The sequence below is a fragment of the Cupressus sempervirens genome, chromosome 9, assembly GCF_028749045.1.
Source record: "Cupressus sempervirens isolate cs-2001-9-10 chromosome 9, ASM2874904v1, whole genome shotgun sequence".
NCBI lineage: Eukaryota > Viridiplantae > Streptophyta > Pinopsida > Cupressales > Cupressaceae > Cupressus > Cupressus sempervirens.
In genome coordinates this window covers 485,239,592-485,256,735 of record NC_143126.1, presented here as the reverse complement: position 1 = coordinate 485,256,735, position 17,144 = coordinate 485,239,592, and the positions used below count along the sequence as shown (strand labels likewise).

Genomic DNA, 17,144 nt, shown 5'->3' with positions numbered 1-17,144 from the left:
TAGAGTTCTTTTTTGTTTCTTATATTTATCATAGGGAAGGTGTCTTTAAGGTCCGAAGTTGGTTGAAAAGTTTTGAAAGTCGTCTTTCTTTCATCATCTAATCTAATTATTTTCAAAATTTTGCCTTTAAATCTATCATAATTAAAGTTATAGATAGATTTGTTTGTTATTACCTTAATAGCTTGGATTTCTAGATAATTAGTCTATAGGTTGATAAGAAATTTAATATTATTACAATATTTATATGAAGCGTCTATTCCTATTAGATTGTCAATTGATGCACCTATATTCTTGAGAATCTCTACATGCATAAGTTTCGGCAGGATGGATTGAATTGATATCCAGGTTGGGGTGGAGAAATTTAATCATTCTTCCTTACAATCTGGGGCCCATTCTAAGAATTTAACAGCATAACCTTTAAAATAGCATACAAAAACAAAAAGGAAATCTTTTTTGACATATTCATCAATGCAGTGAATGTAAACTAGTCTATCTGAATGGTGATAGATACTTACTCGATTTTGCTAGAAATCCTTTAGCCATTTAATGAAATTGATCAATTCGTGTTTTGGCCCATTCCAAAATGCAAATACACCAATATTCTAACAATCTTGCCAACGATCTTCGCTGTCCTGGTTGCTGATAATCGGGACCTTTCCCTTCATTATATTAATATTGGAGTGAGGAGCCGTTTGGGGATGAGAGGGGGGCAGCCGAGGAGATTTGGGAAAAAAATCCCTTCGGTGAGGGGGGATATATGTGTTAGGGGGGTTATTTGATGGGTTGGAAATTGAGGTATCAGACTTACGAAAATGTGCTCCATGGGTATTGTGGGAAATTGCATTGGGATCAATTAGAAAACCTATTTGTTGATGATACATTGGAAATCTATAATGGTAGCATATTTTGTAAGACAAGAAATACATAATTGTTTGTCAAGACTTTTAGTAGAGAATATTATATTAGGTCGAAATACTTTCCTAGTAGAAAAATTTACTAAATGGGGGAAATCCTCACTTTCAAAGATTTGAGGGTTTGTCAGACGCTTACTGCCTTGTACCGAACTGGTGAGAATTGGGCCGGAATGTCATGGTTTGAATCTAGAGTCGCCCTAGCACATTTATTTATAATGGATTTTACCACTGGCTGCAACTCTAGCCTTTCTAAGGATTTCTCTGGATTATTTGTAATAGTCGCGCCTGGATTTTTAATGCTGCTCTTATGATTGAAATTTATCCGTTGGATATTAGCATGTTCCAAACCAATGAGCTCATTAAGAGCTGAAAATGCATTTGATGTCTTCATTGCATACCTTAACTTTGCATGAGGGTTGTTGATGCAAATTTTCCCAGACTTGTTCGTTTCTCCACTAGTTCTTCACAACGAAGGCAAAGGATGTTTCAATGGCTGCTTGCAATGTGAACCACATTTAGGGTTTTGAGATTTCCCCAAAAACCTTGGATTCTTGTCATGAACTTTAATAAAATCATGATGTATGTCATTATTTGCCAAGTTTGAAGGTTTCGCAAAACTTAAAACTACTCTATATTCCATATTTTTTCGGTTTCAAGTAAAATATAACCCAATGTTACTTGATTATTGATCAATGCCAAATGTCAAAGACAAACTTTACACACTCACTCATTAATCTATGTTAATGTTGTAAATAAAATCATACATTGAATTACTAAAATGCAAAATGAAATTTCAAAACATAGACTACTTCATCAGATTGATAGATAATAAAGAATGAAACATGGTGATAAATGAGTCAATGAAAAATGTTTAATAGTTTATCAATGATCATAGACTCATAGTATCAAAGATGCAAATGCCCTTCAAGGGTCAAATGGGTCGTCAAAATATGAGGGATCAATGGCTTCATCCTCATATATTTCATTTTCCTCAACATTGAAACCCAAACCGCTTCCACTAGCCCTAGATGCAGCCACATCCTCCTTGTCCTCAACATCTAGCAAGGCAATTCTAGATATATCCTGAACGTTCATATCCAAGTCAGAAGTCTTGGGTAATACATCCCACAACTTCTCTGGCCCCTTCCTATATCTTGGATCCTTGCTTGACAGGAGGCGCCAGTTGTTGTGAATAAATACCAAGTCCTCTTCTTTCTTTGAACCCAACTGGTTATGCTTCACAGAGTGGATAAAGGAGTTATACATTTCCAATTTCACTCAATAGCAAAAGAGCTTGCAACTTAGAGAGACAACCAACAAAATTTTAAAAATATAGAAATTTTAATTTACAATATAATAGGAATTTAAGAGTGCTAATTCTACAAGCTAAGTGGCCATAAGAAAAGAAAAGAAAATCTTAAATACTTACTTGTGAGAAGATCTAAATGGCAAGAGGTTGGAGGTACATGTAACTTTGCCCATGTAAGTACCACCATCTAATGGCATCCATTCTACTTTGGTCATTGATTGCATTAGGGTCTGCGTTTTTTCTTGAGACAAAATCTACAAACTCTCTCCTAACATTCGATGCCACATCAAGATCACTAAAGAGCATATTAAATGCCCTCTTATACCCACTAGCAACCTCGGGATCTCTACATGGTGCCACTTTACCAGGAATACAAATTATCTCACCGTTATAATACTTGGGGGTGTAAAGATGTAGTCATCTTGTTCTAGCGATGTAGAACAATTTTTTTCACCTGATTGTACAAGGTTTCCTCAGGATCCTGCTCTCTCCTCTGAATGCCCTGGGATGTCAGATGATGTACATGTAAGTTATCTTGATGTAGTGTTAATAACTTAATTAAAATTAAAAATCAAAATCTCTCAATAAACAAGGATAAAGTATTGTATAAAAATTTAGATTTATCAATTTCATTCTTTCTAGCATGGAGTCCATGGCATCATTTATATCCCTCCAACAAGGCTTATCAGAGTTGGCAAACTGAAGCATAAACATGATGGGCTCGGTTAGTTCTAATACATATTCCACCCTATTCCAAAAATCATCACTCAAGATCATATCCTTTACAGTTTTAGCTCTTTCTGTATTGATTTGCTTCCATCCATCTCATTTGTTGCTAATAACCATTTGGGACAATGCTTCTTTCACCCTCACAAGTTGTCTAAGGATGATTGTGTGTGAAGCAAACCTTGTTTCAGCAACCTATTACCATTTTAATTCAAATTGTAAGTTAATATAATAACACATTTTAAATATCAAATATGTAAACAACACAAAAAAGTAAAAAGTTAAAAATAGTTTATTCAATTATGTAAAGTATGGACTAAATAAAGTTTAAAATTTACCTTCAATAATTCCAAGTGGGAGAAAGTTTTGAAAATTGCTTGTGACATATGGTGGTTTGTCACAAACATTTGGATCTTTTTACACCCATTCAATATGGGTACCAATTGCTTTCATCACCAAGTTCAAGGAGTGGACGGTGCATGATGTCCAAAAGATATGATCATATCGTGCTTCTACCAAAGCACTTGTAGCCTTACAAACTTTAGCATTGTTCATTTTACTTGGACAACATTGTCAACTCCCATGGACTCTATGGATTCAATGAGAATCTGGTCCATAAAATTTGCATCCTCTACCTGCCCTTCACAATACTCCCCTCCAAAACATTTCCCCCTTGGGGCAAATAGCAATCACATTTATTAATGGATGGTTTTTACAATCTTTCCATCCATCAGAGACAATGCTCAACCCTGTTTGAATCCAAGAATCTCTTGTTGGTTTGAGGAGGTTTTCTACATTCTTTCTCTCATTATGCAATATGATGGTTCTCAACTTTTCATATCCAGGGGCTTGGTAACCACGAGGTGCTTCATTTATTGCTTGCATCATCTCTCTCCAATAAGGTGATCTCACTAGATTGAATGAAACACCATTCAAAATGAGGCAACGCCCAACCTTTATGTTAGCAATTTCTCTCAATTCATTTTAAAATGCCTTATCTAATGGGCCTCACTTGTGAGATGGGGTGTTTCTATTTCATCTTCATTCGTAGATGGGGTAGGTAGGAAGGGATGTTGTCTAGTAGTTGTTTGAGAGGGTGGCGTTGCTGGTTTTTACTTTCATCTATCCTTTTTCTCCTTTTACACTAACCTATCAGCCTTTTGTTGTTCTTTTAACATGCCTGCTATTTGAGAAGTCAACAACCCCTTTTTGCCTTCATCTAGGGCCCCTCACACATGCTAATCCCTTGACCTAGTGGGCCTATGAAATGATGTTTAACCTGGTGATATGAGCTTCTATATTGGATTTGGCGAAAATTGCATTTCCATATATACCCTCCCCCTTCAACACATTGCTCAATTCTTGTTGTATACTTCCACAAAAAAGAACTTTTATCAATTTTAAATCTTTGGGATCCCTCCCCACCCAGTGAACTTTGACTACTCATTCTATGACTCTGGCAATCTATAACAAAAATAATTAAAAATTTTAGAACTTATACAAAACTTGATAAAATTTTAGAACAATAAAAAAACTAAAAACAAACTATGAAAGAGGCAAAAAGAAGGATCAAATGCATACTTAGAATACTCAACACTGATTATTGGAAGGATTTGAGTCTCCACAAACAATCTCTACAACCTTCTCTTCAAAGTTGCAAAATGACCACACCAAAATGAGAGCAAAATGAGGAAGTAAATGAGAGATTAGATGAATGAAAAGTGTCTTATTTGCCTTCCTTTAGGGTTAAAAACAACGAAATTATAAAAAGTGCATATTTTATTGTTTTTTGGATCACTTTATGGCCCCACGTGTCACGGGTCCGCCCAGATTTGCTCGGGTCTGCGGTGGGTCCGGGCAAGGTCCCTGATTGGACTGTGGGTCCGCTTGCACGAAACCGTGTGGACCTCCAATCCCAATTAGGGACCTTGTCCAGACCTGAGCTCAAATCCAGACCCGGACGAAACCGGTTTGGGACCCAAGCTCTAGGTCCGAACCCAATAACGTAGTTGGTAACCAATGTGCTGAAAAGTAAATTCCTGTTATCAAGCTTTGCAGAGGTTTTCTTCCATTCTTACCTCTATATTGTTATGTTTGCATTGTCCATATATACGGAAATGGAAAGAGAATTAAAATGATCCTTCCTTAAGATAACTAGTTATTCCTTAACACTTGTATAATTGTATTCACAATAACAAAATAAGTTGAATATTAACTTGATTGGGTGTCTTTGAAATACATGTCCGAGGAAAGAGAATCCCTCTTATCTCCATGTTAAGATTTAGAAATAAATTCATTCAAACTTCTCATGAGCTTGCATGCACCAGGCATCATCTACAATGTGATTAAGTAATAACAAATAAGGCCCTTCAAGAAATAAGGGACATCTGCAGATGAGAGGCAGAAATAATCAAACGCGCAAAACCCAGCTATCCCTGCTTATCACAAGTTGGGTGTCATCTTGTAATGGTCCTCAACCTTCTTCAAAGCTGTTTTTTTTTTTAGCTGCTGTCCAATTTTCTGAATTAAAATCTTTTTAATTGTTATAAGATTGATCAGACCTCATCAGCACGTCCCCCAAAGGAAGGGGCTTGTCAACTGTAGTACCAATCCCAATCAAGGAAAGGGAAATGCTCCAACACCCTTAGATGGGTATGAGCAACTAGTAATAAAAAATTCAAAAAGAGGATTTGAAAGTAATTTTATTCTTCAGCAAAAAAGGAATTAACAGTTTCTGGAAAAGATACTTCAGAAGATATAAGATGATGTCTGAATGCTGAAATGTGCTTGGCCTTTTCCAAGAAAGTGGCGGTATTGCAGGAGTGCCAGGCAAAATATATTTGAGAGTATTAGAATATTTTTAGCATCTCATCATATTTAGCTCATTCTTCTAGAACCTTAGTTAATGGTCATTTAGGCTTTCTTTTTTAGTTTTTCATAGTTAAATAAATTTTTAGTCTATGCAATTAGTGTCTACAAACTCTATTTAAGAATTCATTGTTAGTGCAGTAATCATTTCGATTGCTCCGTTTATCCAGATTTTACAAGTTCTAACTTTGATACATTAATGACTAACAGTAAACTACAAAAGTTTTCCTGATTTTCACTGTTCAAGTTAGAACTAAAAGATTTTCATTGGCAATTGTCGCAATATGATTTATGATCTTGTTCATATTTGAAGTTTTTTTTATATTCAGCATATATATTATGACTCATGACCCATATATTCAGAGTTCTTGTTTTGAAAGCTCAATGTCATGACTTTTGACTCAGTTTCAGATTTTCTATAAAATATGAAAAAATTGTATTACAAAAAAATTAGGCTTGCTCACGTAACCCCGTCCCTTGTTGTGAAAAATAGTTGTACCCATACCTGTACCCAAAGTACCCAAGTATCCCCATTACTGTGCAACTTTGATTATTCTATTTAAATGCCTGTCCACGGTCTAAACCTTCTATGTGCAGTAGAAGATGATGTTAAAAAATAAATAAACATGCCAATAGCTTCATGCATACAGATAATAAAGACAGCATTATGTCTGCTCACTAGAGTGCTTTCTCACTCATTTTGTAACAAAATCATCTTTGCACACTAGCAAAAGCTAAGTTGCCGGTTTGGATTCTGGTACGGGTGCAGGTTTGAGATTTAGTTTTGAAATTCGTCCAAATAGTTTTTGGGTTGGATTTGGATTTATTTTGGGTCTGTCCATACCAAAACATATGTTTTTCTAATTATATATGTGTGTATGTACAACAACAAATAAGTCCATACAGCACTCTACTAATAGTAAAGCAACATAGAAAAATAAACCACCATAGCTATGTTTCAATATAATAGGATATTAATGGCATCATTTAGCCATACATACAATGTCATCCACTTGCTTGGTCGCATGCATGGGACATATTTCCATATTAAGGGACCGTTTAAGAATGAAAGGAAAAGATAAGTGCAGTTATCTGGATTTTTTAAATTTTGGTTAGAGGATTTCTAACAAGATACATCAAAATTTGAGATTTAGATTTTAAGCCCTGGACTCAAAGAATATATTATAGTTTTTTACAAGAAATTTCTCTATAATCGTCAGTTTGGACTTAACCAATTGTCAATTTGGATTTCCTCCATAAGCAAGTCTTCTAGTTCACTCATAAATGCATAAATGACATATAAACCATCTTTTTTGGCTTTTTTAGTGGTCACTTTTAGGGTTGGGAGGAACAAATAAACTAAATTAGGCAAAAAACACTTTAAAAAAGTAAAAACAATGAGACCAAATTCAGCTCGGGTTTGGCTGCTGGGCAGCAAACTCTTCAAAATTTGCTCCAAATTCTGCCCAGATTCCTCTGACAGAATTTGCAGTGAATCTATGGCCTTGCAGGCAAATTTGGGGAGAATTTGACAACAACCAGACTTTGGACAGAATTGAACCGGACTTTGAAGGTCAGACATCCAATCTAATCTAATTAATCAGGATTGAAGACATCCAATCTAATGAATTTAATCAGAGCTACAGCTGTTTGCCTTATTGAGAAACCCTGTCCATTACTGAACATTAGGTACCATTAAGGTTCATCTTCTGGAAGACACAAGGATCAAAAGAGATAATAAGTAAATGCAAGTTTAAATTAATGATCACAAAGATGTAGCCCAGCAAATCTGAGCCTGAGTATACGTTTGAAACTTCAAATCAAACTTCTGGTGACAAGTGATGTTCTTTTGGTCTCTTGGAGGATTAAGTTTGAAGAGCGGTGAAGGAAATGAAAAATCCAACATTGTGCTTCATCATGATGTCTCGATAATGCCGGGAAAAGAAACAACACTACAAAAAGTTCTGAGCCCCAAGTCAAAACATGTTGTAAATTCATACTTACTGAGATAAATAGTCTGAAAGACCTGGGAAATGTAAGGAAAGAGAAGTCTGAAGAAATGTGACAAAATCCCACAATAATAGGTTAATGTTTTAAAATAAAGAAAAACAAAGTGAACCTGGGGAGAAGAGTTCTGTGAGGGATGATCTTATATATTTAATTTTTTGATATTTCACCTTTTTATGCGAGATGGCAAAAGGTGGCTCATATATTCCAATACTTGTAAACTAATACTTCTCCATCTCAAATTTGATCTATATTCTTTATATAGATCAAATTTGAGATGGAGAAGTATTACGTGGATTACTCCTTCGGAATAGTTAAGATTTTTTAACTTTGTTTCCTCTTCCATTATGGGAGAAACATTAGCCATCTCAACCTTAATGTTCTTGTCTACCAAACATGCAAAATAGAAGATGACTTTAAATGTCATGAGCTCTAGCATTAGATGATCTATACTTAATTACCTTAAGGACAAAGACATTAATATTCCCATTGAATATCAATATCCTTGGTCTCTATTCAGAAGGAAATGAAGTTTTATAATAGTTAGTTATTTCCAATGTGAGCTTAGGGCGAGACTAGTCCCCCATGGGTGAAAGCAACAGCACGCAAGCCACTCTCAGTGGTAAAACCTGGAGGCAGAATCAAACCTGAGACCATGGGGTTGACCCATGACTTCAAGCCTATCCGTCTACCGTGCACGCTAGGGGTTTCCCCCAGATTTGTGTTTTTGTTATTTTGGCATGACTGTGATTTGTAGTAAAGCTATTATTTTAATTGTTGACATTGAAAACTAAAAGATCTCACTAACAGTGGTGAATTTGGAACAATAACAAAAATGCTGTGTCTTACACAAGCCCTTGGCTGTGGCTAATCATTATACATATTAGTTACTGACTGCACATAATCTTCTCGGTCGCCAATTCTTATAACTCTGGCTGATTATTGTCATTTGTGAAGACCCCCAGGAACTGTTTATTTTAATCAACATATGACTCTGGATAATTGTTTCATTGGAATTTGATTTTCAATTGTATAGAAAATGCTTTAACCCTTAAATTATCAGTCGAGTTTATCTTTTCATTATTTCAGATTTGACAACAGAAAGTTGCTCAGTTTCTAACATGCTTCTTTAGTTGAACTCTAATGGCTTCACATTTGGTAATTGTTTTGATTTTGTTGCAAGTAGACACCTGTGTTGAAGTATGATTTTCAAACTAGATTTTGAGAGTAAGAATTGTGTATATTAATTCAGGCCTCACATGTCTTTTTTCTAATGGTAGGTCCGTGATTGGTACGTTGATTCGTTTAGGGATTTGCGTACTTTCCCAGATGTACGAGATTCAAAGGATGAGTTGAAGTTTACAAAGTTGATTGATCAAATTAAGATGCGCCACAACAATGTGATGCCAACAATGGCTGTTGGTATTCACAAGTTGAAGCAAGCCCTGGGGCGTAAACAAGGATTGAATGAGCTTCCAGAAATACATCAATTTCTGGATCGATTTTACATGTCTCGTATTGGCATTCGTATGCTCATAGGTCTGTACTCTTTCATTAAAGGAACAAAATTGTCAGAGAACAATTGAAAGTTTTTAATTTTCCTTTTTGATATTGGATGGTTATTCTGTGTGAGATAAATATGAATCAGGATACAAAATAGCATATTATTTTTCTTCATATATGAAACATTAAGTGGATTATTTTATTCTGAATTTGCAGGTCAGCATGTTGCTTTGCATGACCCAAAACCTCCACCAGGGTATGTAGGCCTTATATGCACAAAAGTATCACCTGTTAAAGTAGCACAGAATGCCATTGATGATGCAAGATGTGCATGCATGCGGACATATGGCACTTCTCCAGAAGTTCATGTTTATGGGGATCCAAGCTTCACATTTGCGTAAGTTTGCATCACATTTTTATGTATAGTAAACGAATCACCAGGGATGGTAATGATATATTTGAAAACTATTTATATAGATATAGAATGCATTAATACAATTGAATGTTATTGATAAGCTCCACTATAAGATTAAAGATACAGGGTTTACAGAATCTGTTAAAAAAGGTTAAAGCTGTGATGCTCTTCAAATCCTCCCCAAAACTTCAATTTGGTATTGTTTGTTTTGATGATTTTAGAAAATTAGTTTCAACCGTCAACCACAGTGCCTTCCTTGATTAGGCAAGAATTGCAAAAAACTTCTGATTAGACTAGGAAAGGACGGAAGTAGTGGTGGCTAACATGTACGCTTAGAGAAACTCTTCTTCCTTTTTCCTTAATTATGGTACCTGCCTTTATGTTGATGGTTATGATTAACAGATATGTGCCAACACATTTGCATCACATGGTGTTTGAATTGGTAAAGAATTCTTTGCGAGCAGTTCAAGAACGATATATTGATTCTGATCAAGATTGCCAACCGGTTAGGGTTGTGGTTGCTGATGGACTTGAGGATGTCACAATCAAGGTGAGTGACTTCATCAGTGGATATTCTAGCATATTACTGCCTTTCTGCTTTTGAATATTCTTACAAGATTTCTATGCATTGTTTGTTCTGTTTACTGCAGTTAGATATTAACTAAGAAAATAAAATCACCCTTTTCATTTGGATTTTCGGAAAACTGGGGAAACTCACTTGTGGTTTGTCTGATGACCAAAGAATGTATTTGAATTTCTATTGTTGAATTAGACCGATTTTTCAACTTTGACATTGATATTTACTTATATTTTGTCCTGTGCTGTTCAGTGTAATACTGAACTAATAACATACTTGATCAGTAGAAACCATATCTGAAATGAGCCAAATAAGATGCTTAAATGATGCCTGAGGAACTTATTTGCTTCAGAAGTAGTCAAGGGCCAAGACTGAAAGAGCAAGAACTTGTACTTGTAGCCATTTTGTTTGGATGATATACGAAGGGTTTGGTTGTATTGGGACCCTCACATTAGAGAAAATATACAAAATACTTTTACAACAGCATATGCCTACAACTAAATTAGCAGAGCCAAAGGCTGATGCAATTCAAAACCACAAGAACCAAAATGAGGAACAAACAAAAAGTAAAACAATTAGGGTAGGGAACACGCAACTATCGGGCCACATGTCTACAGTCCACTACACCCATGAGATGAAACTGACCAAGGAACTTAAGACACCGAGGTTCTAGATATTCTCACTCTTTGCTGCTGGAGAGCCAAATTTTGTGGACCGAGGGAAATGTGAGACGGAAACCCTCCTTATGTTGGACAAGTGCAGGACACATTTACCAAGTGCAGAAGAATACCTGTAGATACTAGATATATTATTTAAGATTCAAATCTGGATTTTCATTACTAATCTCGAGTTCAAAATCTGCCAATTCATGTTTAATTCTACTGTTTCTTGACAATCAAGAGCTATTTTACAAGAACAAAAGATGACCCTCAATAATGACACAACATTTAGTCAATTAATTTTGTGGCTTGTCTGTCAAGCATCATCTCTGCTGCAATTTATAAACTCATGAAAAAATGCGTCAGAGAAAGATCTAACCACATTCAATCAATGGACTTGACAACCTTTTAGAACATGTATTAAGAAAGTTCTGTAGTTGGTTAGACAATACTGATATAGCCAAGATATTTGTCTGTATTTGGCCAAAATATAATTAAATAATATCGAGAATATATTTAAAAGGTCTGAAAGGGGAAAGATCATATATGATGATTCATTTCTTTCACGAAGGGAGTTGTAAAGTTTATATGATATATTTTTTCCCATTAATGAAATGAGTCAGGGATGCTTGGTTTGCCTCTTATTCTTTTGGCTCGTCCTTTGTGTACATTTCTTCATTTGTAAAACCAACATGCAATGTTGTAGCTTTTGAAGCTAAATCAGAGTAACTTTTGGTGAATTCGTGGAAGAAAAGGGAAGAAAAAAGGTCCTTTTATAGGCCATGATAATAGCCATTTGTTTTGGGTCTACATATGGGGACACTAATACGGGACTACCCTATACTCCTTGAGGGAGCATCTAACTGTGTTACAAACAAGGTGTATATACCCTACCCCTTGTGGGATTTGAACTTGCGACCTCTCTTTCAAGAGCACAATTTCTCCTCAACTAGGCCAACTCAGACTGTACATCTGTTTATGAAAATGCTTTCATGAGTGTGTATCAAGCTGCAATATATAAAGAACTGTAAGCCTTTTGTAATTATTAATTAAGAAGTAAATAGCTTATTTTTTAGAGATTATTTTTTAATACCCTCCTTGAAGACTCTTGAGGTGTGGCTTCCTTGTTGTGACTGACCTTAAAGTGCAATCTCAAGATTATAAATGAATTCATGGAGAAATGCATGATAAAAAGCTTAATTAAGCTAAAGTAAATTATCATAATATGTCATTCAACAGCTGAAGCTCCACTCTAGCATCAACTGTATCATCATTTTCAATGTCATTGGCTACGATGCTTTTTAGTTACTTATCACTGTAGATCAAGTTTCTTTGTATGCTTTATGTTACGAAAACAGAACATTGAAAGATAACCTAGATTACATAAATAATCAGCTACGACATAAGGAGCAAAACAACCTTATCCAAAGATGACAAAACTGGCAACTAATTTAGCAAAAGACAGTAACCTAAAGTCCACATGACTTTAACAAAGAAGATTCCTGAAGTCTACCCTAAAGCTAATTCACTATTGTAGGTAAAAATTACTTTAGTATCCTCCCTTAATGGTCAATCTGTTAAATACCCCAAGCTTATCCTCAAATTATTTAAATTTTCAGGGCTCATAGGCTTAGTAAGGATTTTGCATTTTGAATTTTTGAAGGACAACACTGCAGCACAACCAATCCATCTTCTACAGTAGTTCCTCATGTTTATTATGCCCGTGGATGATTGGATTCTTGGCAAGTTTGAGCACCTATTGAGTTTCAGAGAAAAAAGGTGAAGTCTTTGCTTGAGGCATCATTGTATCTGAAAGCATCCTTCTAAGCCATGATACCTCACACAATGCTTTCATTGCTTCTCAATATTCCATTTTTGATGAGGAAAGAGCTATTGGCTATTGCTTCTTACTAGTCTATGTGAATGCACATATGATAAGGCTGAAAAACATCCAGAAGTGGATTATTTTTAAATTTTATCAACAAAACTTGCCAAATCTGAATCATTGAACCCAACCAGCCAAAGATTACACATTCTTTTTACTCTCAGCCCATGTGATTTTCATAACATAAAACCTTGATATTTGTGGAGACAAAGGTAGCAACTCTTTTTTAAAAATTGATTTTAGCAGCAAACCCTTATAAACAAATGTGGATGCCAATCCTGTTGTTTGTAGGACTAATCTGATGATTTTAATGCAAAAATATCATCAAATAAATAAACCTTTATCTACGCCTTTGAATATAAACAAATCCATACAATGTCCTTTTGGCTTCATTTTGTGCACACTAGTGATCCTATGTTCTGTTACTGCCGGTAGTAGTGCCTAGGACAATTCACTATCACGTATCCTAAAGCTGTAATACCATTTTATGAAAAACTAAAAAAACAGATGAATTTTGAAGATTGCATAATTAGTTATGTAATGAGGGGGAAATGCATCCTTATAAAATTACAACCACCTTATGGAAAGAGGATAATATTGACGTCCAATTATGAAAAAAAGAAATAGTCTAAAATCAACATAACTTCAGTAAAAATAGAATCCTAAATCCTATACCAAAAGCTAATAAACCATTATAATAAAGCATTGCTTACCACATGTCCCCATGCGGCTACTTAACTCCAATTTCTGCTTAGTTTTAAGCAGCTTTAGTGTTCCCATGCACATTTTAAATGATAGGAAAAGGATAAAACAGAATCTTCTCCAATTTTAGTGGAGCAGTCGCTGCTTATAAAATGAAAATAAGCATTGAAATAAAGGGGTGGCTAGAAATAAGCAGTCACTGCTAATTGAAAAAACAAGATGTGGCTGCACAATTTGTTTTCCCTCCATTTATGTGTCCACTTTTTTCTCTAAATCACTTTTTATTAATGATTTCATATTAAAATAATTTTTAAGCTAATTGATCAGAAAAAAAAACAGCCAAAATCCTTAAGCATGGAGCCACCAGCTCCACAAATAGCTGCTAAAAAATTTGAGCAGCGGCTGCTGGCCAAAATAAGCTTAGCAGATACATGGGAACCTACCCTTGTATAGAAAATAATTGGGGTTAAAATTTTGATCCGTAACACTTCACCCTCCAAGGGTGCAGCTTCTCCATCTTGGGATATTTGCTTCCATTTTTTGAAGGACCTTGTAACTAAATGTACTTGAGAGAGTAGATAGAGTGAGCTATGGGTGTAGACTAAGATGTCTACTGCATTCATCCCTAATCAGTTCCTTCTTAGTGAGTGAATGAAACCAAAAGTACTCTGATTTTTCACACAAAATGAAGAGCTGCCCACTTGTGAGAGAAATCTTATTGCTAATGATAGCAAATTCAAGTGTTCACTTTCATGGTTCCACTACCACTATATGGGATCTTTCTTTGCATGCGTGTCATATAAGGATTTGATAGACGAACAATCACCTTACGTGGAGAGGTGTAAGCAATTTTTTTTTAAAATCCTATGCTTGTTAGTTATTTATGTGTTTGGAAGTATATGACTCTTTCATTCTAATCTGCTTGCTATCATATGTGGTTGGAGCAATCATAGTGTCTCAATTTCATTTTGTCTTTTCAGATTTCTGATGAAGGTGGTGGAATTCCTAGGAGCGGTTTGCCAAAAATCTGGACATATTTCTACAGCACTGCACAGACTCCTGTAGATGAAGCGCAAATGCAAGAACTACCTTCTGTTATGGCCGGTTATGGTTATGGCCTTCCCATTAGTAGACTTTATGCAAGATACTTTGGAGGTGATTTGCAGATCATTTCCATGGAAGGCTATGGTAAGTGCTCATGAACAATTTTTTTATATCACCTCTCTGAATAATCTTATATATCTTTTGCATTCAAACTTAAAATCTACAACGCTATCCGAAATTATATGTCAGTATAAGCTATGTTTTTAATTATTTGCACAAGTTAACACATCTTTTGCTGTTATTTTCTAAATTATATTGGAATTAATTGTTAATTATTTCCCAGAATTCAAACTTACTTGTATGCATGTGTTTTTGCAATCTTTGAAAGACTATACAGTTTGGAAAATCTTGAAGATTATTTTTATTAATTTTGCTTGGAGATTTGTTTTGTTTGGTGAGGAGAGTGCAAGGGTAGTTAGTTGTGAAGTCAATGGATGTCATTTTGACACTCTGATATAACTCTGAATAAGAAACAAAAATTTAAGCACACCTTAGTAGAGTTCTTTATATAACTAATAAGCAACCGTTTGCTGAAGGCCATTCTTATCTTGGGTTTTCCCATTAGAGAGGCATTAACAGTCAATTCTTATTGATAACTGGACAAGAAGTAGGTGATTTCATTTGATAATGCAACAATGTATTGAACCATATATTGATGAGGCAGAATTTCTTATTGTATGTAGAATTTCCCTAATGGAGGCCTTGGCTGGTTTTGCTGCTCTGTATTTCTGTCAAAGAAGAGTATTTGGCATTTTTAAAATGCTCTTAATATTTTTGTGAGGACTCTTTTAAGATGTTTCTTATGGATATGATTTGGCTTTTGTAATATTACAGTCATCTCATATTTGAAGTCTATACAAAACAGGTCTAGATCTTTGACATTTATTGGCTCTAGATTGCTGCACCATAACTTTTGAGCCCAAACAAGCTATATGAAAAACTTGCATGGTTATGGTCTTACCACGGAGAGGTAAATAAACGTGGATTCCTCCTTGTATTTTTCCTCAAAATTTGACCTTGTTCTCTTAAAAACATACTTCCACTTAATATCCAGCATTAAAAAGGTCAGATTGAATTCACCCAGATTTGTATTTGGTTGCCCTTTCCTGAAACATGCGAGAAATTTAAGGGCTACTCATTTGGGGGATATTACTGCTATTCACATAACACATTACTAATCCATAATTTAATTGAGAGCAGTTGAGAAATGCCTTGAAATGGTGGTTGTTTTTCTGCTAACACACTAGAAAATGGTTGGAATTAGGTCAAGGAATGATAGGCAATTGTTTTTTGGGGAATCCTAAATGTTGGAAACACAATGTGTTTGATTGCAGGGACAGATGCGTACTTGCATCTTAATAGACTTGGAAATGTGCAGGAGCCATTGCCCTGAAATTGTCAACATATCGTATGGTTTACTGACTGAGTTTTACTGTTCCACTGTTACTTTTGGAATAATGTCAATAGTTAGTTGACAGTTTTGGAAGCCTCATGCTGTGATACTGCAATTCCGATTTGCTTCAGGACAGAAACAAGAGTTTCATCTGGTATATTCAGGCATGGGATGTGATGAAAAATGCCCCATCCTTGGTATATTTTGCTATTTTATACAGCAAATATGCAATTGTCAAGAACAACAGAAAAGATCTCATGATTTGTAGATGTGACATGGTATCAATGTTTACAGGAATTTGTTTTGGCATGCTTCCCTTTATCAAGTAGCCTGTTAAAATAAAAATGGAATGAGCTTAGAAGTACTAATTGTGGCCATACACATCATTGAGGGTAAGGGATGGTCTTTTTTTCCCACAATTTGCTGCAAATTTGCACCATAAGAAATCAAGAGAAAATGCACATGGCCTTGCCAATATCACCAAAGTACTCGGGTTCTATTGTGACCCATGTGTTTTCGTTTCATCGCATATTGTAAAATTGCATGTCAACTGTCGCACACCCTAAAAAATATAATTGCCAGACAGTTTAATTAATTTATTCTCTATATATCTTAAAAGAAGCCTGGCTAGTATCATTCCATTGTTAAATGCATTCAACATGTAATCCAAGGCTATCCAAAGGCTCCAAGGCCATATTCACTCATCCAGGTATCACTTATTTGTAGTGTTATGAGAATTTTGAAATTTTCTAGGCAAGGATTTTCACTAGAAAAACATATGGTTTAATTTTTTAAACAAAGTTCTCTAATCATTTTTATTCATTATTATTTTTGTAGTCTTTGTAGTTATTATGTACATTGATTGTTTTCAGAGAGATCTTTCAAAACCAACTCTTATTTCTTTTGAAGGATTCAACTATAATTACTAAAAGATAATTAAACTAGAGCATATCTGAATCATAATTTTTTTTGCCACACTCTTTCAAATACCTCAAAAGAAATTTTAGTCTCTGGTCTTTTGCAGATTTATTTTAGACTCCACATTGCTTTACTTTATCAAGAAGCCCGATAAAAAGAACTGG

General features: G+C 35.0%; 1 protein-coding gene across 2 annotated transcripts in view; it reads left to right on the top strand.

The window, feature by feature from the left end:
- The window catches only part of PDK (pyruvate dehydrogenase kinase), a 38,994-nt gene extending 22,564 nt beyond the window's left edge, over positions 1–16,430 (top strand). The window contains exons 2-6 of one of the 2 annotated variants that reach the window (XM_089800698.1): positions 9,105–9,363; positions 9,544–9,724; positions 10,145–10,292; positions 14,546–14,753; positions 16,004–16,430. In XM_089800698.1, the coding sequence (XP_089656824.1) occupies positions 9,105–9,363; positions 9,544–9,724; positions 10,145–10,292; positions 14,546–14,753; positions 16,004–16,062 (855 nt within the window). In that variant the 3' untranslated portion in view covers positions 16,063–16,430. Of the gene's footprint in view, positions 1–9,104; positions 9,364–9,543; positions 9,725–10,144; positions 10,293–14,545; positions 14,754–15,534; positions 15,641–16,003 lie in introns of those variants that run through there. The other variant, XM_089800699.1, reaches the window with a different exon arrangement.
- Positions 16,431–17,144: the final 714 nt, after the last annotated feature.